Genomic DNA, 20,944 nt, shown 5'->3' on the forward strand with positions numbered 1-20,944 from the left:
TTTCATCAATAAAATATTATTTTAAAGAAAATAAAAAGTTATATTAGAATCTGATATGGTTTTTGAACCTTATCAATCTTTTATTTCTTTTAAAATAATATCTCACTAGTAAGATATCAGAATTAAGTGATCAGATGATATATAGAAGTTATACAATATTAGTGCATTAAATTTTTTTTATATATATAATAATGTTTTCATGTTTAACATTTATAATAATCAATAATTGAGTCTTATCTATATAAATAGTGATAATATATGTAAATAATAATAATAATAAAATAATAAATCTTATCACTCCATTTCCACCATCGTGTTGGCTACGAAAACTAAAAATACTATTTTATTTAAGATTTTACCTTGAAAGATTTTTTTTATATTTTTCAATTCTTTAGTGAAGAGCCAGTTCAATGGAGAAAGAAAAAGGAAAAGTTACTTCAAAGTTTTCTACATGGTTGAAAGTAGGCATTAAATTATGCTAAGTAAAACCTAAGACCAATGAAAGAAGTAATGCAAACTACATTAATTTTGATATAATACTTAAAAAAGTTTTTAAATTATTTAAAAAAAATTATTTTTTATTATATCTAATTAAATCTTTTTACTTTTATTTTGAACTAAATAAATTTTTATATTTTTATTTTAAATTAAATAAATTCTTATAATAAATAATTGAGTTAATTAAAATATTACTTATTATTTTATTTCATACGATGCTGACATAGTACGTTAATATATCATAATTAATAATGATGTAGCATGTTTACATATTACAATTAATGATGTAATATGATAATATAATTATATGATATTTTTTATCATTTACATCAACTTCATATGACTATAAAATAACAAATGATATTATAGTAACTTATTTAATTTAAAATAAAAATATAAAAATTTAATTAAATATAATAAAAAATAAAAATTTATTTAAAAATATTTAAATATTGTGCCTTTAACTTTTGAGAGATTATATTTTTTATTTTGAACTAAATAAGTATTTATGAGTAATAATAATTAATTAACTGTTATTAATCAAAATATTACTTGTGATTTTATGTCACATAGTACGTTGGAATATGACAATGAAAAATGAAGTAATATTTTGATGTGAAATAATAACATAGGTACGTGATATTTTTTATCTTTCATATGAATGTTACATTAATGTCATGTAAACATAAAAAGTCCTTTAAATTGCCTCACCAAAAGGTAGAACAATAAAAGTTGCTCATCCCTATTCCTTTTAAGGGAAGGTAATCTAATTTTTACACTTAGAATTCAATGTGCGTGTACATATGTAGTTAATAGCTGTGTGCTTGTTATACGAGAATGAATAAACAGGGTGCCTTTTTTTGGCAGCCTGTCTGGGGAACCCTGGCGGCTACTGTACAACCTTACCCCAGATCAAGATACCGTTAAAAAGGTTTTGTATTTGTTTTGTTTGCAATATGTAGTCTGTAAATAGGAGTATTTATCAAACCAATGAAGAGATTGATTATAACTATGAACAAGTAATGCTGATATTGACAACCATTATTGTTGCCATCTCCGCACACTCTCATGTCACTTTCTGTTCTATTGGATCAAACTTGCATATAAATTATATATTTATCTATTCGTTTTGGTTGGAAAACTTTGTTTTTATTGTTGAACCGCTCGTTTGTTGAGAAGTAACAACCATCCCCCCCACCAAGTCCACAAGGTTTCCTGCAAAATGGGATTGTTCAGGGCTGCCGGCGTCGTCTACAAGCCCGTAGAGCAGATTGATCTTGGTCCTGCCAGCAATGAGTTTTATCTCCAAGCCAATGTCAAAGGTTTTCTGCACTACTTCCATCATCATCACCTTGCTGTTGTTTCTCTTTTACATTAATCTCGTGTTTGCTTTTGTGGTTTCATTCGCTCTGTCTCAAGCTGCTGCTCCAAGACTCAGTACAATTATAAGAGTACTGGTCGGAAGTTGTATATATGCTGTTAGCTTCAGAAACCGACAGCTTGCAAGTCCTGCCTTGATCGAATTGTTTAAGAATTTCTTTGTTTTGTGACTGACATGATCAATCTGTCAAGTCCCTGATTGACTTATATCATTTACATATACCTCCTGATGAATTGCGGATGTTCTGCTTTAAACGAGTAAAACTGTTTTGATTTTTGGAATTCAATTCAAGCAGCTGAACTTAGGATCACTACCCTTGAATACCATGTTTTACTTGCATAATCTTCCAATTTCACTCTCTTTCTCTGTCTGCTGTCTTGCTGAACTTTATTGCCTTTTCTGCATATAGCCCCTCGCATGGCTGGATTTCTGGTTAAAATCTTTGCCTGGTTTCTGGAGTCAAGGATTTTTGGAACGTTGTTGTTGTACATATTGAAGAGGAACAATCTAATTCACAAGGTGCAGACTTCTCTTTTGCTTAATTTTCTCTCTCTCCCAATAAAAATTCCATTTATAATTAATCTTTTTTGCATGACCTTGAAGGAATGCCAGTCAATGGTCCTTTCACAGTTACATTAACATGACCTAACTATGATCTCTCATTTTCATTTGCCAAACCCAAACCTTTAATTTACCTGACTAGAGACAAAGTGTGGCACTGTGGTTCAACGGCCGCAACCCTGTTTCAAACCTTGTTTCACTAGCACCCATGTGATGGCATTTTAATGAAATTTTCCTATGACTCTGTTCCGGAAAGTACAAAGTACAAAGACTTATTGGCTTTCAGTTAGGAATATCTCAGAATGATTTCACAAAAAAGTTAAAAAGTTTTCTTGTTGCCATTTTACTTCTTGTTCTTTCTTCTTAATTCTCTCAAATTTGTTTGGTGAGACAGAAATTCTGCAGAAAATATCGCAAAGAAGGAAAAGAGATGGAACTAGATTGAAATTCATGCAAATCTACAATTTGGGACATGGACTTGACATGTTCCAACTAACATATTATATCTCTGTCTTGACTTTCAAGGTTCTGTTTCACTCTGACTTGATTCAATTTCAAACCAGAAGGGGTCCTAGTTATTGCGCCTTCCAAGGCTTCGTTTCTTAACTTGATCTCAATTGAGGACCAAATAAATAAATAAACATTTTATAGCTTCAGATTTTTCCCCCTTTACTAAGAATTCAACTTGTCTCAAACACTCAAATTAAGATTTTTATTAGCAGAAAGTCTTTGCCCAAACATACTTCGACCTTTTATCTTATTGCAGATTTTTGCTCAAAAACACTACTGTTGTTGGCCATTTTCTTAAAAATCCTCTCGGACTTAACTTGTTTTCTACTTTGGGTAGAGTTGAGTTGCCCACAAATTGTTGTTTCGTACTAAGAATGTCTTCCACTTTGAGCAGCTTGTTTCGAATGCAACGCTGGAGGAGTCACCTATGTTTGTTCCCTTGCATCCTTTCGTGGGTATGTATGCGTTTGTTACTTTTCACCTATTCTTGGATACAGCTGCTGGTTCATCTTCATCACATAAATAGGATCAAACTTTTGTCTTCATCTAGAGTAAACTCAGTCTATGGAAGCATTTTAAAACTACTCAAACATTGCATCATAATGTTTTCTGCCATTAAGATATCTATGAAATTTCTATCACTTCCATTTGCAAAGCGGAGTAATGTTTCATCTAGTGGACTGTAAGAGAAACTATAAGAATAATGTCATCACTCCATTCAAGTGTTTGGGCTACAGAAGGTGCAGGTAGGTCAGAATTGGTCTTGTATATTCTTGCACCACCACCTGGGGAAAACAAAGGAAAAATAAAAGAGAAGTCCATCTGGCATAGGGGATGATGTCTTAAGAATGGGATGGGTCATATAAATTTATACTGCTTTTTTGCTAGTAGTTCTTTAAGCTTCTGTTTATCGTCAGTTAAACATCCCTTACATCCACATGTCAAGAAATCAAAGTGCGTTTTGTTTTCAAATGTATTTACTTCTTGTCTTTTGTCTAATTTCATTATATCGACACAGACCTTAATGAACAAGAAGTCGAACACATTGATTCTGAGGCATCTCCACCAGAACGAGTTCAGCATGCAATAAATTGCCTTCCCTTAACATTAGAGAAGTCACTAAATGATTTGAAAAGCAGCTGCTTCCGTCGCTGGACAATATTGGACTATTCAAGAGCATACAATTCTGGGGAGATAACTCCACGGATGGTATCATTCTTGGCTGTTTAGCTAGCTTATGGCATATTGTTGATTTCCCATTTATATATGTGATTATATATTCACCCGAAGAATCATTTTTGACCCTTGCTAGCAAGCTTGCTTGTGTCCATACTTTTTCCAAGAATTGAAACCTTAATCTTTTGTTTTAGTTTACCATGGTCATGGAAATCAATTCTCAATTGTACAGGTTGCAGAGCGGTTTATAGATGCCGTGCGTGAATCCTACAGTCATCCATTGCCAATGTCCTTCTTCATTAACTATGATACTGAAGATATCCTGAGGCAAGCTACAGAGTCAACTCTTCGGTATGAAAGAGGTAACGTTTTTAGTGCAATTAAATCATCATTGTTGCATATCCTAATGTGCTTTTTTATTGAGACATTGTTTGTTGGCATTCTCCTGTATCATAAGGACAAATGTATTCTCCATGATGCAGCATCTGCTAAACAAGTTAACAGTTTATCGAATTCAAAACTTAGCAAAAGTAGACTTTCATTTTCATGTGGAATCTTTTTGTCAGTATGGTACAGATCTTCACATTGCTCTCATTGCTCTCTTCTTCAGGGGAGCCAATATCGGCTCTAGATGGAGTCCCAATTGCTATCAAGGATGAAATAGATTGTTCTCCATATCCAACTACAGGTGATTCAATGTTTTTTACGCACATCAATTTTCTTTTATTAATGGTACTTTATGTCCCTATTTTATTCTTGATTCTTCTAGGAGGTACAAAGTGGCTGCACAAGGTTAGACCTTGCAAAGGCGATGCGTGCTGTGTTATGCGCCTCAGATCCTGTGGTGCTATAATTGTTGGGAAGACTAACATGCATGAGCTTGGAGCTGGAACAAGTGGGATAAATCCTCACTATGGGTAAGAATTGACTATTCTGCTTCCTTTTCCTAATACCAAAAACGCCAGATGTAAATACTTTAATATTCTCCATGAATTTGTTTTGCCATTTTAACTGTATAAAGTCTTATCAATTAATTTGTAGGCAACCAACTTCACTAAATTTAAACACTACTTTCCATTGTCTTGTCCAAGTCCTTTCCATGCAAAAAGTTAAAAATGGTTGTATGTTCATTTTGTGAATGCTGCAGGGCTGCTAGAAATCCATATGACCCAAACAAAATCACTGGTGGTTCTTCTAGTGGATCTGCTGCAGTAGTATCTGCAGGATTATGCCCTGTTGCCCTTGGTGTTGATGGGGGAGGTAAGTATATCATCCTTCACCATGAGTAAACAACCACCAAAATTTGTTGACAAAATCAAGAACAATGATTCTGACTAAATCATATTTAGCATTAGGATAACTTCTTAAGAAAGGAAATGTAGATACCATTATTTTTTTGATTAACTAAAATTCTCATCATAAGTTACTGCATGAATAATACTTTTAGAAGTATTAAATCTAGTTATGTATTGCAGTCCATTAATGTATGGATTGTAAATAACTCATTTAGTGTAGATTCTTGGAAGACTTCTTATTGGCATTAGAACTGAGATCTGAGATGCCCTTGGCAACTCAAACAACAACTAGCCTCCTGAATTAATAGTAAAAGTTAATCTGTCTTCACTACAATTGCATGAGTCTTCTGTTTCTTTTGGTCTATGTGATCAAAATTCTAGCACAGTAGTTTATTCTCATGCTTGGTAAATCAAAATAAATGCAAAGTCTTTGCTCATATAAATGTAAAAGTATAAACAGTAAGTATTATAACAGAAGTACAACTAAAATAGAGCTTGACTCTTCCACCTTTTAAAGTACTCCAAAGTGGCCGAGGCAGTTATTTTTGCAAATGAATGTCAGCACTGACTTTTTTCTTTTGATTCTGTTGGATTTCCAAAACTCGATGGTAGACATCTAGATTTAACCTTCAGAGCCAAACTACAGTCATATCCTTTATTTTTACCTCCAACATAGAAGAAGTTTGTGGAATTCTTTTCATGTTATCCAGTAATAGTATTGAGCATGAGACATGTGTGCTTCATCAATTCTATGACAGACAGACATTACAAAAAGAAGAAAGAAAAATTATTCTGGATTATTCTTTTCAAAATTGTACCATGTAAATGAGTTTGAAGGACCAATATATTGTCTATGGTTCTGTATAGGGTCTGTGCGGATGCCTGCATCTCTTTGTGGTGTTGTTGGGTTCAAACCAACTTTTGGGCGCATACCTCATTCAGGGTGAGAACTTGTATAGGTACAATAATCATATGTAAGTTGCATTAGATGAAAGATCTAGACAATATCTGAAAATGCATGTGATGTTTCCAGTGTTCTTCCTCTGAACTGGACAGTGGGGATGGTTGGAATACTAGCAGGCACCTTAGAGGATGCATTTATTGTGTAAGTATTATTTGCCCTTCTTTTTGGTCAATACATTTCCTTGACTTCCATAGGTGACTTTGTTAGTTGTAGGTATGATTCAGATTAGCTTTCTGTTTTCAGTTATGCAGCTATTAATGGCCAACTTCCATCAAATCAGCCAACCACTTTACCTGTAAGTACCTGTTCTTTAAGATCGTATAAATTCCGAGTATCTGTTGTTGTTCTAAATGCAGACCATTCTCCCTTTTAAGAGTATCTGTTTTCAGTTATGACCTTGCTTTGGTGGTTCCTAATAATGGCCTTGCGATGTCTTCTCTTTACTGCTGAACCATAGCATTTTTACTATGAGCCAATCTAAGCTTGGAAAACTTTTGCTTTTTCTTCTTTGGCTCATGGATAACCTACCAGCCCAAAGTATATTTTCCACTGCTGAACTCGACAAATCTAATATCAGACATCAAGTTTGCAAGATATGGAGAGGTTAGTGATCTAATTATGATCAATTAATATAAGTCCAGTTTCATCATGAATTTTAGCTTTAAAAAAATGAGATTTCTAATACCTGTCATTCTATTTTTGAACCACTAATTGGCTGAAATTAGTGGTTCAATGATTGCAGCGATGAAATCAGAATTTGCTGCTCCAATGCTCTGCACTTGCTTTGTGAGCGTTACAAGTGGAAGGTATTAGCAATGGATGTTTCTTTTAACTAAAATCTACCCATGTTTTGACTTTTGATATTATAATTTTTTGTATTTAGACTATCGTATCTATCAACTTCTCTGCTGTTAAAGCCTAATCAAATGATAAACCTTCTGATATACAAAACAGCATTGGTGCAAAATACAAATGGGGTAGTTGATTGATTCTATTTTTATCTCAAAATAGCATATATAACTGAATTATTAATTAAACACCAGTGATTGCTCACTAATCTGCAAAGGTATGTTATTCACAAGACTGTAGAGGTTACTATACCAGAGATAGAAGCAATGCGCCTGGCACATTACATGACGATTGGTTCCGAGTGCAGCACTTCCTTGAGTTCTCATTTGGAAAAGCTGTAAGTTATCTTCCAGACTTTAACCTCCATATTATCCTCCTATTTACATTTTCTTCAGGATTTAAAAGTTGAGATGCTGACAGTCTAAACTTGTTGATTATAGGGATTTTGCAGAATTAGGATGGGATGCAAGAGTAGCACTTAGTGTGTATGGTGCTTTCAACGGCAAAGAGTATTTAAAGGCCCAGAAAATTAGGTACAGGGTAGCCAATGTTTTACTTATTATTTTCTGTATCTTGTCACTTATAAAATAAATGATTGTTAAAAGCTTCTATTTTGTCAAAAGCTTCATGTGAAATAGCTCAAAGTTTATTCACTTGTGAAAATAGAAACAATTTCAAGAAGTAAGAAGTGAATGTCAACAAAGTATTCTTTAAAGTCTACTTATATTAATGGTCAAACCTTGGTAGGCATGCTTCACATTAGAAGATGCACACAGGTTTATGTGGTTATGATGTTACATTCTACAAACTTGCTAAGATAATGTAGCTTGACTACACATGCAGGAATCGTCAAATGCAGATTCATAACAACATATTTGCCAAGGCCGATATCATAGTTGCTCCAACAACAGGGTAAATTCTTATTTACTGCAACAGCTTGCATCTATATTTCTCCAAGGCTCTAGATAAGATTGTAGGTAGCACCTTCTAGTCTTCAACTTTTAAGTTTTATGAACTTTGTTTTTATATATAAACAGCGTGACTGCATACTCAATATTTGACGATGCTCTAAAGACCGGTGAACTTGACTACATAAATGGAGGTATGAAATGCCTAACATTATAGTGCTATCCACACACTAATCCTGCTTACAGTTTTGACTAATTTTCCAGTATGTATTTATGTTTAAATATTTTCATGGTTTATCAATATCAATACAGTTAGTAAAGGGAAGGTATTGCATAATGAAAGTTGACCATTTTGTCATTGTTTCAGCTGCACTTGTTCGATATCAGATAGCAGGAAATTTTTTGGGACTACCTGCTGTGACTGTTCCTGTACAAACTTACTACTACTACTACTTCTGATCCTTACATTTTTATGTTGTTCTTTATTAGTGGCTATCAGCTTCATTCAAGCAGTACAAACTTTACTGATATGAACTCTACTTGTCTCCTTGATAGGTTGGTTATGACAAAGCAGGTTTGCCAATTGGCCTTCAATTTATTGGGAAGCCATGGTCAGAACCCACGTTAATGCACATAGCATTTGCAATGCAGGTAGGCTATTGTGCTTTTCTGAATGTAGTTGTTTTTGTTTATACTGACATATTAGGGCTGATATGTAAAACTATTTTGGCTGCAGGCCTTATGCATTTCAGACTACAGAAAGCCAAAGATTTTCTATAATCTACTTACTTAAGAAGTGGAGCAGGGCTGGGAGCCATCAGAATTCTTCGGATGGTAATCAGACACCCAAGATTATTGCTTTCAACATAGCTTCTTCTCTTGATGAAATGACCTTCTACACCTAACATTCCATGGATATGTCAACATATGTGAACAGCTTGGAAGGGTGTATCAGGTCATTCATATCAATAATAAACAGACTAATAGATTCAGATTATCTATATATATTCTTATGGGACATCAATTGATCTTCACAAGCTTTAATTTAGTTGAGTTTTATGGATGTAACTTGATCCAATTCTTATAGTAAAAGGAGCTGATACAGAGTGGTGATGGGGTGGGCAGGGTTCAGGTCCAACCTTGCTGATGCGTCTTAAATTAATATTATAATATGGTGCAATGACTGGAAAGCTATGTCATACCTCAGACCTTAATTTGGTAGACATGGGGGTCGGACAGAAAGCAAGCAAGAAATTTTGGTAGACCCACCAAACAAACTTGGAATATTATATCACTTGTCGGATCATGAGTGAAGAAAACTTACTACATTAGGATAAGGAAATTAATTTTAGTTACAATACACTAAAAGGGAAATTAAGTGCATCTATCGTCAACCCTTTCAATGCTCTTCAGTGAAGATACAAGGTTAAAGGTCCTACCGGGAGTCGAACCCAGGTCGCTGGATTCAAAGTCCAGAGTGCTAACCACTACACCATAGAACCGCATTACCTGTTTGTGGTTGTAAATCCATAACAAGTGACTGTTAACGGAGCGAAGCAAGGCAATTACGTTAATCTGTGGTCTGTTTTTTTGAATAGCTAATTTTGCTGCAATGATATTAGTGTTAAAATTGAATAGATTCAAGAATCAAGACTATTTCTTTCATGGTTAGGACTTATTCAAGGCCTAGGGGGAGAGGTTAATGAGGCTGCTCAATACGTTGCATTACCTTTCATCTATGTTAAATTTGAATTCAGTAGATATAACCCTCTCAGCCATTGAAATGCTTTTCTGCTGCACTTTGAAACCTTTATATTAAGACAGTGATCTCCATGAAAATAGACAATGAACTCCTGGCTCTGACATTTGAATCGTTTCCAAGGTTATGCTCCCTCAAGTCACCCAGACTCAATCCAACAAGCGAGAACCAGAGCCAAAACTCCAGTCAAACATCAAGCATGAAATCCAAAATTGCAGGGCAAGTGAAAACATGGAAAAGAATATGCCATAATTATATATTTTATGTATACTATATTTTCTTTCAATAATAATCTGTTCACCCTGAGTAATCATGTATTTAGATACACCTGTTGATGGAAAATTTTTTAAGTTTAATGATTTTGGTCTACATACAAATATGACTGACAACAGATACTCAGACCTGTTTCCCACTCCTACTCCGTGGGACAACTTTCCCGAAACCAGTTCGACTTTTGTCAGAGGCAGTGACTGGTTTTAGTGGTAATGTTGACCCCACAGCATTGCCATTCTGTGAACGGTTAACATTCTCACCAATTAATTTAGAAGATTCAGTGCCTCTTTTTGAAAAATCCATATAAGTAGAACCCGGTTTCGGTTGTCCCTCACCGTTTTTGGGACATTGTAATCCTCCATCCCCAAGCTCCAGCGGCTTATCAGAGTCAATCAGGAAATCTTCCAGCGTAGCAAGGGATTTCAACTGCTGGCCAAGAGAAGCAATTGTCTTCTGGCATTCAGCAAGTTTAGTGGCAGCAATTGCTAGCTCCTTGTCCTGCATATAACCAATAACATGTTTGTAAGATTATAACTAATAGGACAGGCAGTTTATATGTAGAAGAAAAGAAATCTAACTTTACTGCATGCACACCCAAATCTTGCCAAATGATGATGTCAATTAACAATTATCATATACAGGGAAGATAGTCTTTGAACAAGTTTTCTGGGAATATTAAATGTACTCCTCACAAACCCCTTATGGTCCACTATGACAGGTCACAATCCTATGTCACATGCCATGTCAGTTCAGTTTGCAAACACAAAAAACCATCAGTTGAAGTTGGTACTCTCCAGTACTCTGACAGCAATTTACTCGATGTAATGTTATTGTGCATTGGGTAATGCTTCACTTCTCATAATTCCCAGAAATGCATTAGTCACCTAATATAATTAGAAGATATGTATAACTAGGGTGTTCTTAAAAAACTTCAATGAAAATATTTGATTGGTATTTTGAAATTACTTGTCCTGATTCTATAGGAAAGATCAAGTTTTGATATTTTTGACAAAGTTGCAGATCAAATATAAATGACTAGCCACATAAAAAATCAAAAATAAAAATATTCCTTTGATAAGCATGTCCATGATTCTGGGAGAAGTTAAAAAGGCATTTTGCACATATAGGAATTGATTATCAAAGCACATGGGAAATTAAGCCTAGAGTCATCAAAGCTTGGTAAATTAAGGCACCATATACATTCCCACATGACAAATAGTCAAATTCAACTAGGATTTTGATGGAAAAACATGCAAAGGCCCTTATTGTCATTAACCTCACAATCCCGGAGTCATTTAAAGCATGCTTGTGAGCATCCTGCATTAATAGGATGCTGAAGTTGTCATTTGATTTAAAATTTGCACAAAGGTCTTGATCCTTGGAAAAGAATATATTTCTCTCTCTTTGATGCATTCTAAGGAACATCTATGATTAAAACAAACATACTAAATAACTGACCTGCTGCGCCTTCAACTCTTCATTGTAACTAGCCACAAGCTGGCACTCTGCCTCAAGTCGGAGCTCGGCTTCACATTTCAATTTTGAAAGTTCATCCTCCAATTCTTTGCATTTGCTCATGTTTTTGGCAGACAATGCTTGTTCCCTTCCAACCTCTTCTTCTAATGAAGTAACTTTGGACAGTAAAGTCTTTATTTCAATTTCAGCATCTCTAAATCTTGACTCTGCCACTTCTCTATTCATATTTGCAACTTTTACTTCCTCCTCTGTGGCTTGCTTTGAGTTGTCAGCAAGAGCTAATTGAGTTTGAAGATCTGCCAACTTTGTCTCAGTTTCCCTTAGTTGATTCTGCAATGTTTCAAGCTGCTTTTGAGATTCATTGAAAGCCAACTTCAATTCCAACTTTTCTGCTTCTGTCATTGCTAGCTTCTCCTCTAGTTCAGCAATCCGGTGGATAAAGGTTTCAACTTCAGCCTTTAATGGGTTTTCAACTGTACTGGTTTGATCAGATACAAGACCAGCCTCATTAAAACCAGTTCCACTTTCTGTATCTGGCAAAGCTGCAAGCCTTTCCATTTCAAGAAAATCGTCCATGAGATTGATTTCTACTGAAGGGGCCATTATGTTTCTTCCAACGGCCTTTTCATTCCTAGATTGATCAAGTTCTGTAATTAGGGCAGATGTCCATGCTTCTGAGCGGCTTGTCTCACATTCATTCATCTCCAACCCACTCATCTTGCGCATATCAGTTTCAACTGCAAGTAGCCTGTCCCCACTATCTGATTGGCTATCAGTAAAAGATTCAACACAAATTGAGGAGGCAGCGTAAGATTTCTGATCATTAGCATGGGATGCTTTCCGAGCGATGACTTTTAGCTTGCGGCACTCAGCTTCAAGCTTAGCCAACTTCTTTATGCTATCCAAATGTTGTTTGCTGGCAGTTTCAGCTGCTTGGGTGCTCAGGTCCCTCTCAATAATCCTAAGTTGTAGCTCCTCAGCTCGAGAAAGGAGCTGAAGTTTAAGGGCTGAGTTCTCTTTCTCAAAAGCCTGGAGCTTTGGATGAAGATCAGGATCAACTGAGGCAGCAGTCTCGCTTTTTGTGGTTTGAAGTTGAGCCTTGAGGTCCACAAGCTGACTCTCAAGTTCAGACTTTGAAGATTCCCATTCATGACATTTCTTGGCAACAGCTTCATGGATTCTCCGTTCTTGCTCTTCTCTAGCTTGTCTAAGTTGTCTGACACATTCCTTCAGTGCCCCATCAAGATGACCAACTCGATCTTCAAGTGCTGCATTTTTCTTAATAGCAGCATCAAGCTGTTGCTTCAAAGCCAACACATCCTTTTCAGCCTTCTCCCAGCCTAATTTCAGATTTTGGAAAATGAAAAAGCAGATAATTAACTTCACTATTGCAAAAGATCTTCAGGACAAAAAATATAACTAAAAAAAAAAAACCCTAGGCTTCTAAGAACAAAATGCCACCAAAAGTAAACTATTCCTCCTTAGTTGACCACACAACATGGGCATGATAAGGTTATTTTCTCTATAAGTATTTCATCTCTCAAAAGTATCAAAGAATAAAGTGATCTTTGCTTTTTTCTTCCCCTCTCTCGTCTTCTTATCCCCCTTGCTGCTGTACATCCGTAAACCAACTTAGCAATATCATAGTTATTGAAAAGAAACGGAAGGTGAAAATGCTAGTATTGGGTTAACCTTCTTTTCAAATATAAATAGATAAAAACAGAAGTTAAATTTATAGTCATTTTATGCAACACCATTGATATTGAGTCAATTAATTTCTTTTCTCACATAAAGAAATTCTTTCCAATAAAGAAATCAAAACATAATAGTACAGTGACATATTACCCTATTCTTTGACTAGAAGGGAGATAATGATCATCAAGAACGTGATTCACTTACATAATATTCATATCAAAATCTTTAAAGCTTGTGATGGCCTTACTGTCATTTTTTCTCACTAAAATTAATAAATTCAAGGGGGAAAAAAACCATCCACTAGCAGATTTCTAGCTTAGGTTGGATGCCCAAAAAGATACCTGACACTGCTTCTTCTGCAACTTTAGCATGCTGCTTTACCAAGTCTTCTTTGGCACTGATGTTCATAAGAGCAGCAGATAATTTCTCTGTTAGAGACTTCACATTATCATTAACTTCTTCATCTATGGGTACTGCTTTTGATGTGACTTCCAGTGATTGAGAACTATGAGTTGCGCCAGCCTTTGACAACAACGAAATATCAGATTGTTTCCAACCAAACCAACAGAAACTAAAAAATTTACAATTTACAAGCATACAAATTAAATGGAGTATGAAACTATAAAAGCATGCCTCACATCATATGAGTAGAAAATTAGTGTAAGGCAAGAATATAGGACCGCAATCAAGGTAACTTTTGTATAGCCTATCTAGGTCATTAAAAAACTATCATAAACTGTACATGACCTCCAAGACATTTGAATTCATTGAAAAATTAAAAGAAAAGATGAAAATGAGATAAATCCAACCACAGACGAGCACATGCCTGAATCATCCAGAGAGCACTTTCCTGCCCACCCACAGCACATGCCCCTCAGCCATTGTTCATTTCCTTCATAAAGTTCAGAAGAAACTAAACTCTGGTCCATTATGCTTGTGTAATAAATAACACTACTAAATAATAATCATGGCTTGGAAAATTCCAAAAACAGCCTTCTAAGCCTTGCAAGTATCTGACAGAGTGATCTAATCTAATCACCTCTGTCAAAGGTGATCAGCGGTTCTTATGACTTCACGGATCCAATCACAATTTTCTTTTACTAAGAAAGGAGAAATAGATGCTTCAGGCCTCAGGAGTGCTCGAATGGGCTTTAAAAACTTTATAGAGAATTCCTGAATCATTTTGGAGTGCCTAAACCAAGTCATTTCAGCTTCTTGAGTTTCCAAAGCCTTCAATAACTTAGGGCTCATCATTCAATGTTTCACAAGTGATATTCAGGTGGAAATGAAACACAAGGAGCAAGCTGAGTGCACGACAAATATGCAAACGACAAGGACGTAGAGGCCAGAGCTAGAAACAAGCTAGGATCTTTCTTTGCAAAGTTTAGGACATCTGCTCTGTTCAAATTATGACTAAATGACACTCAATGTAAATAAAATCATATCAGCTTTCCTTATATAGTAACTGAACCAAGCAACAAAATTGAAGAAATTATTTTAACAAAAGCAAACATCCAAAAAATTTTTAGCAAAAGGTAAGCTCCATAAATGCCAGCATATAAAAGATGAAAGGAGAGGCATCTGACTGCCTAAGCAAGAATATCCAGACCCAGCTATTGATTTCATAAGAGTCTGGGAATGATAATTTCTTTGAAGTAGCCAACCAACAGGACCATCCAGAGAGGCTAGAAACCCGTATTGAGGCATTTTTGGTTAAACTAGATTGGTGTCATTCCATTTACAACCAAAAAAGAGAAGACCCAAAAAAATTTCATTTAAGTCCATCAAAATGCAAGCAATGGATGTATACTTAAAGCACAAGTGAGCATTCTTTCAAAAAGTAAAGGCCACAAAGTGAAACATATTCTATTCTTATTTCCAGAAGGAATGGGCAATGATGATTTAACCAAGTAAGTAAAAGAAATTAAATACCTGCTCATCAGAGAATCTCTCAGAGTAAGATGAAATGGAACCTCCTGAACTATCAGTTTCACCTGGACTCTTCTCTGTAGACTTTCTTCTCCACAGCCAACTCCTTCTGTCCATCTTCAACCCCAACACAATCCAACTCTCGTTTTAATCCATACTCTTTTTTTCTTTCCTTTTGAACCGTTGGGGTGAACAATAAATGAGGGAGTTTTCTTTCTGTTAATCTATAACCAGTCTTTGCTTAGAATCCACTCCCAAAGACAATCTACCCTCCAAGAAGCAAAACCTGATATAATTCCATAATTATAATTATTGCCTAAAACTACTTGTATTATAAAAAAAATAAAAGGTCAACAGTAAATGATTAGCACTAGTAGTACATTTAAGTTAAGAAGGGTGAAGAAATTGAAAGGAAGGGGTAACAAATTACTTGAGAAAGATGCAAAAACGCTGAGCTTCCCATACAAAAGTCACCACTCACCAACCCCCCCTCACACTGCAATCCCCCAAATTTTACGCCATACATTGCTCTGAGAGAGATGGATATAGAAAGCTAGACGACGACATTAGACCCTCGCAATGACCCTTTTCACATTCACATTTATGGCAACTTCGCAATGCCAACCTCGAAAATTAAAGCAACAAAAAATACTAATCGACAGCTAAGCCTAACTGCCTATGCCCGCCAATTCCTTCCGCTAAGCCTAGCACCAGAAAATTACTCCTTTCTCTTTTTATCCCAATCCCAAATGAAACGACAGATTGGAAATCCATAAATAAATCTGAATTTCAAAATCAAAATAATTTCGATTATTAATAGCAAGCATTTACTACCAACAACAGAGGCTAAGACCCATCCACATCAAAATATACTAAATTAAACCATGAATCGATTACCAAATAAAAATAATTCAGATGGGAATCAAATTCTTTCTTTCTTTTGCTCAATTGTACGCTCAAAATACCAAACAAGAAGCATCCATGACATCTGCCAAGCACAAACATGGTAGGCAGAGATTGGAGGAATGTCAGTAGAAATGTAGGGAAGGGCAGCAGCTAAAAGACGTGCACATTTTTCAAATGGGATTCTTTTTTATCATTTCTTTATTCTTTAACCAATGATTGAAATTGACATGTTAAGGTAGGACCATGTGGGACGTGCCATGAAAAGGGGCGGCTGGCGTCCATTGAAAGGTATACTTGGAATATTACTAGTTTTTTTTTTTTCCAGATTTTTGGCTTGTCTTTATTAGCCTTTTTTTTCAAACTTGGTTCGGCGTTATTCCCGCCCATTGATGCCGGATTAATTATAGAGGTACATTCAATGTAATAAAGAACAAACAGTTGATAATTATAAATTTTTTAATTAATAATGGCATCCATATGTTTTACTTGCAAACAAATGTAGATAAAGATAAGCATAGCAATAATTTATTAGTTGAACTTTAAACATTTCATAATGAATTGGCTCGTGTCACTCATGGGTTGATAAACTTTTCTTATAATTTATTTTTTAGAAGACGAATTTTAGGTGCATATTCTAATTTAAATTCACGAAGAAGAAAGAAAATAATAAAAAAAAAAGCATTACTTTGTTTTGGTAAGTTATGCAATTGACTTTGTTCGAACCAAAAAAAAAATTGGTCCGATCAAAATGAGTTTGATTTTTTTTATCAAGTTAAAATGATTTTTGAGATGTTCAACTTCAATTTTAGATTGAAAACATTTTTAATCAAATTGAGATATTTATATTTCTATATATTAAAAGGGTTGTTAGTTATTTTTGAATTTATTTGAGTATGATAAAATTTATATCTATTCATATTATCTAAAATTTTAGTAAACTATTGTAAAAGACTTGTTACAGATCGAAGTAATTTGATTTTTGATTTAATGTAATTCGATTTTTACATTCATTGTTTATTTCAATACAATTTTTTATAAAAATAAGTTTTATTTTTTTAATTTTTAAAATTTAAGCACTTAACCAATTGTTAGTGTGACACATGTTTAACGTAAAAGACATACGGGAAGTGGATATTAATATATCAAAAACTCACTTTCATCTTTTAATGCGGATCCACTTAATTATACAAGAACAAGTTTATATACCAAAAACCTATCTCATCTCTTAGTGTAAGATTTACCCAATTGTATAGTACCTTCGGTGTATTAACTCTTACATTAAAATAGAGAAATCAATTCTAGTCTATCATACAATGCCTTCACTATACTGGCTCTTACCCATAAAAAAAAAAAACTTACACTAGTTGGGTCTACCTCTATCTTGATAGGCAGGGAAAGGTGGAGAATGTAACATTATTACATCCTAAACACACTTTCTACAATGATTAGAAGGGGAATTAAGCTACATGCTAAGTGGAATGCATGGCAACAATGTTAAAGTAAGCAAAAGAAGTTTCAAGTTTTTCATCAACCATTGGAGGGCAAAACTTGCATTCTCACAGCTGTTGCGGTGGAGGTGAGGTAGCTTTGCTGGAAAAAGATAACAAAGAATGACATGTTACTAATTATGACCCTAAAAGTCAAAAATCCTTTCTTTCTCCTCTCTCTCTCTCACCCGTCCACCTCCCAGACTGGTACTCCTCTCCGACCTTCTCCTTGTACGCTTGTCGCCGGTCTCTTGGAACTTTCCTTTTTTTCCGCCACTGAAAACTCTCAAACATTCTTCACCTTTTTCTCTCTCCTTTCTTCTTTTCTCACCAAAAGCCCCTCTTCCCTTGTCACGTTGTGGGTCCGTGCCGTCACGCTGCTAAAATCACCAACAACTTGACCCACTACTTCTCCTCTCTCCTCCTCTGCTTTCTTTTAAACAATTCTCCTCCACTTCATCTCATATTCTCTCTGAGCTGTGCAATTCTTTTTGATTCAAAATTCCAGATATGTAATCTGACAGAATCCAAACATTAAAAAGTATAAAGGAAAGAAGCACAAAAGCATCTGACTGTCAAAGATCTTCATATGATCCTGCACCCCAGACTGCCACAGAAAAGACTCACACCTCACATTCCAATGACATTTTACTTCCCACCACCTGAAGATCCAGTAGAAATCACCTTTCAAAACATTGAACCCCCACCGTCATATACACCACCGATTTCGGCCTTTGCCTTTGATTTTTCCCATTTTTTGATGAATTTCTTAAATGGGTTTCAGGCGGGTTGCTTGAGATCAAGTTTGCATGTGATTTACGGGTTTAGAATTTAATTTGGTTACTTATGAATTTATTATATGGGTTTAGTGCTTGTGAATTTCTCGTGAACTTTGAATCCTTGCTGAAGAACTTATAGGAACTCAGATTGCAAGAAGACTTCAATAGATGAAGAGATGCTCAGGGGTGAACCACATAGAAGAAGAAATGGTCCTATTATATGCAACGAATGCAAGAAACCAAAGTCACGTCAACTATGAGTACCCTCATTGAAGAAATGATCAAGCGAGGATAATTGTTACGGATCGTAGTTCAGCGCATCGGAGGTGACCCGAAGGTGTTTCGAAGTATCGGTATATGAGGGAATATTATTGGGAGAAAACTCCATTGGATAGTAGAACGTAGGTGTAGGGTGCCCAGCGGGGGTGTGCAGCACAAGCCCCTGGGCGAGCCAACCCGCATAGAGTCAGGCAGACTGCACGCAGGTGATCCAGGCGAGTCGGCCCGCATAGCAGGGGTGCATGGCACGTAGACCCGCACAGCATGGATGCGTGGTACGCAGGCCCGGGGAGCGCCGGCCAGCATAGTAGGGGTGCGGGCATGCAAGCCCGCACAGCGCCCAAACAGACTGCCTGTGCAAGGCTCATGCACACCAGCCCGCCAGCGCCCAGGCACACAACCTGTGCGCGGCCGAAACCCACCAGGAGGCCAAAGATGAAACTGACCCACCACACCAGCCTTTTTAATGACCTGAGCTGCTGGAATTTTAGCTTCCCTCTTAAAAATGTTTTAGAGGAATTCTTTTGGAGGGAATTTTTTTAGAGGGAACTTTTTTGGAGGAAAATTGGCTATAAATAAGCCATTGTAGATTGTGTAAATCATTCATTCAATACATTCTCAGCTTTTCTTTTTCCAGCACTCTCCTCTCTTCTCTCCCTTTTCCTTTTCTGCAAGTGTGCTTGCTGGCTTGGGCCTATTGTGTGCGTGTGCCGACTAACCGAAAAGCAGTGTGCTACGTGTGGATGTGCTGAGTGCTTGCTGGGCGGGTGCTGAGCACCAAGGCTAACTTGAGTTTCGGTATCGGGATAAGAGTCGAATCCAAGGCCGCACGGTGAATGGTTTGAAGAATCGCCCCGTGACACAATGATTTCTTTCGTACAAGAAAATGATAGAAGTTGAAGATTTAAACAAAGAGATTAATGATTGATTTGAGTAAATAGAATACAAATTACCTACATAACTCATTTACTAGATTTTATATGGGATAACAAAAGCTTAATGACATATTTTGAAATTCAAGAGCTTTCTTTGAAGATGGTTTAGATTATGAAGGGTTGTGAAAAAGAATTTGATCTAAAAATTGTACCATTTCAACACCATAATTCCTTATTTTTGGATTCTAATTGAGTACAATCTTTGATCAAATCAAAGATTTTAATTGGAATAATACTTAAAAAATTATTTAAATTTTTTTATTTTATATTACATTTAATCAAAATTTTATATTTTTATTTTAAATTAAATAATTTTTATAATTTATGATTAATTAATTAATCATTAATGAAAACGTTATTTATTATTTTATATCATATAGTATCGATGTGATACACTAATGTGTCATAATAAATGGTAACCTGAAATGTTAATGTAATATGATGACATGATATTTTCATTATCCATATCAACGTTATGTTAATATCACATTAAAATAAAATAATAAGTGATATTTTGACTAATAAAAATTGATCAACGTCAATTATATAAATCTATTTGATTCAAAATAAAAATTTGATTGAATATAACAAAAGAATAAAAATTTATTTAAAATTTAAGTGCTATGTCATTTTAATTTAGTAATATATGACATTAAAATAAACTAGCACCAAGTAAAGTTCATAGTTATGATATAGCGCTGGAAATAGGATTTTCAAAAAAATAGTATTAGAAATTTCACTCGTAAATGAACTGAATTATATAGGATAATATGTTGGCTAAATGCTCGTTTTAGTACTTTATCTAACATTTTAAAATTTTTTTATTATAGACTTTTATCTATTATTTTGTTTGAATTAAGATGTAATTTTTTAAATTTTATCCATTTAAGAAAAAGTAGTGAAAAAACTTAGCACGGTACGGGGAAGATGGCTTTTTGGCATTAAACAGTTGAGGTTGAAAAAGCATTTGAACTGGTGGAATAAAGATGTTTTTGGAGACATTTTTAGTAACCTGAGGACAGCAGAAGAGAGTGAGCTTACCTTCCAACAAAAGCCGACGGTAGTTAATAGAGCAAATATGCAACTCTCATATGAATAGCTTAATCATCTTTTGGGCAATTGAGGAATGTTTCTAGCTGCAAAAGGCAGGGGTAAAATGGCTTCTTGAAGGTGAAAGAAACACTAGGGAGCCGTTTGGTATGAAGGATGTAAAGTACATTACCTGCAATATGGCTTATTAAATTACATTACAGTGTTTGTTTTGTAACAAAACACTGTAATGTA

General features: G+C 35.2%; 2 protein-coding genes and 1 non-coding gene across 4 annotated transcripts; 1 reads left to right on the forward strand and 2 right to left on the reverse strand.

The window, feature by feature from the left end:
- The first annotated feature begins 1,372 nt into the window (after window positions 1-1,372).
- Window positions 1,373-9,205, forward strand: LOC110408786 (fatty acid amide hydrolase-like). 2 transcript variants are annotated; one of them, XM_021417871.2, is made up of 20 exons: window positions 1,373-1,820; window positions 2,289-2,398; window positions 3,345-3,405; window positions 3,969-4,159; window positions 4,359-4,488; window positions 4,737-4,814; window positions 4,896-5,043; window positions 5,274-5,386; window positions 6,289-6,364; window positions 6,455-6,526; window positions 6,629-6,680; window positions 6,917-6,988; window positions 7,111-7,191; window positions 7,468-7,571; window positions 7,675-7,767; window positions 8,078-8,146; window positions 8,272-8,336; window positions 8,510-8,571; window positions 8,698-8,793; window positions 8,879-9,205. In XM_021417871.2, exons 1-20 carry the CDS (start codon window positions 1,721-1,723, stop codon window positions 8,933-8,935), a joined length of 1,830 nt encoding a protein of 609 aa, XP_021273546.1. In that variant the 5' UTR covers window positions 1,373-1,720; the 3' UTR covers window positions 8,936-9,205. The 2 variants fall into 2 exon arrangements, with proteins under 2 accessions (XP_021273546.1, XP_021273547.1); XM_021417872.1 differs by lacking the exons at window positions 1,373-1,820; window positions 2,289-2,398 and adding exons at window positions 2,663-2,702; window positions 2,835-2,965.
- Window positions 9,206-9,572: 367 nt separating this feature from the next.
- On the reverse strand, window positions 9,573-9,644 carry TRNAQ-UUG (transfer RNA glutamine (anticodon UUG)). The gene has a single exon. It is a non-coding gene; the product is annotated as a tRNA-Gln (tRNA).
- A 489-nt stretch (window positions 9,645-10,133) lies between these two features.
- Window positions 10,134-16,326, reverse strand: LOC110409748 (filament-like plant protein). Its single transcript, XM_021419200.2, has 5 exons — window positions 15,705-16,326; window positions 15,278-15,560; window positions 13,687-13,867; window positions 11,633-12,990; window positions 10,134-10,672 (listed from the first exon to the last, which is right to left on the reverse strand). Exons 2-5 carry the CDS (start codon window positions 15,389-15,391, stop codon window positions 10,298-10,300), a joined length of 2,028 nt encoding a protein of 675 aa, XP_021274875.1. The 5' UTR covers window positions 15,392-15,560; window positions 15,705-16,326; the 3' UTR covers window positions 10,134-10,297.
- Between the last annotated feature and the right edge of the window lie 4,618 nt (window positions 16,327-20,944).

This window comes from Theobroma umbraticum, unplaced genomic scaffold, assembly GCF_002168275.2.
Source record: "Theobroma umbraticum cultivar Fairchild unplaced genomic scaffold, ASM216827v3 scaffold_44.0, whole genome shotgun sequence".
Taxonomy (NCBI): domain Eukaryota; kingdom Viridiplantae; phylum Streptophyta; class Magnoliopsida; order Malvales; family Malvaceae; genus Theobroma; species Theobroma umbraticum.

Excerpts from the sequence above, each read along its gene's own strand:
- LOC110409748 (XM_021419200.2), bottom strand. The coding sequence starts at position 15,391 with ATGGACAGAAGGAGTTGGCTGTGGAGAAGAAAGTCTACAGAGAAGAGT. Across the intron at positions 13,868-15,277 it reads AGAGATTCTCTGATGAGCAG|GCTGGCGCAACTCATAGTTC; the intron begins GTATTTAATTTC and ends TTGTTGTCAAAG. Across the intron at positions 12,991-13,686 it reads TGCAGAAGAAGCAGTGTCAG|GCTGGGAGAAGGCTGAAAAG; the intron begins GTATCTTTTTGG and ends ATCTGAAATTAG.
- LOC110408786 (XM_021417871.2), top strand. The coding sequence starts at position 1,721 with ATGGGATTGTTCAGGGCTGCCGGCGTCGTCTACAAGCCCGTAGAGCAG. Across the intron at positions 4,815-4,895 it reads TTCTCCATATCCAACTACAG|GAGGTACAAAGTGGCTGCAC; the intron begins GTGATTCAATGT and ends TGATTCTTCTAG. Across the intron at positions 7,192-7,467 it reads GTGAGCGTTACAAGTGGAAG|ACTGTAGAGGTTACTATACC; the intron begins GTATTAGCAATG and ends GTTATTCACAAG.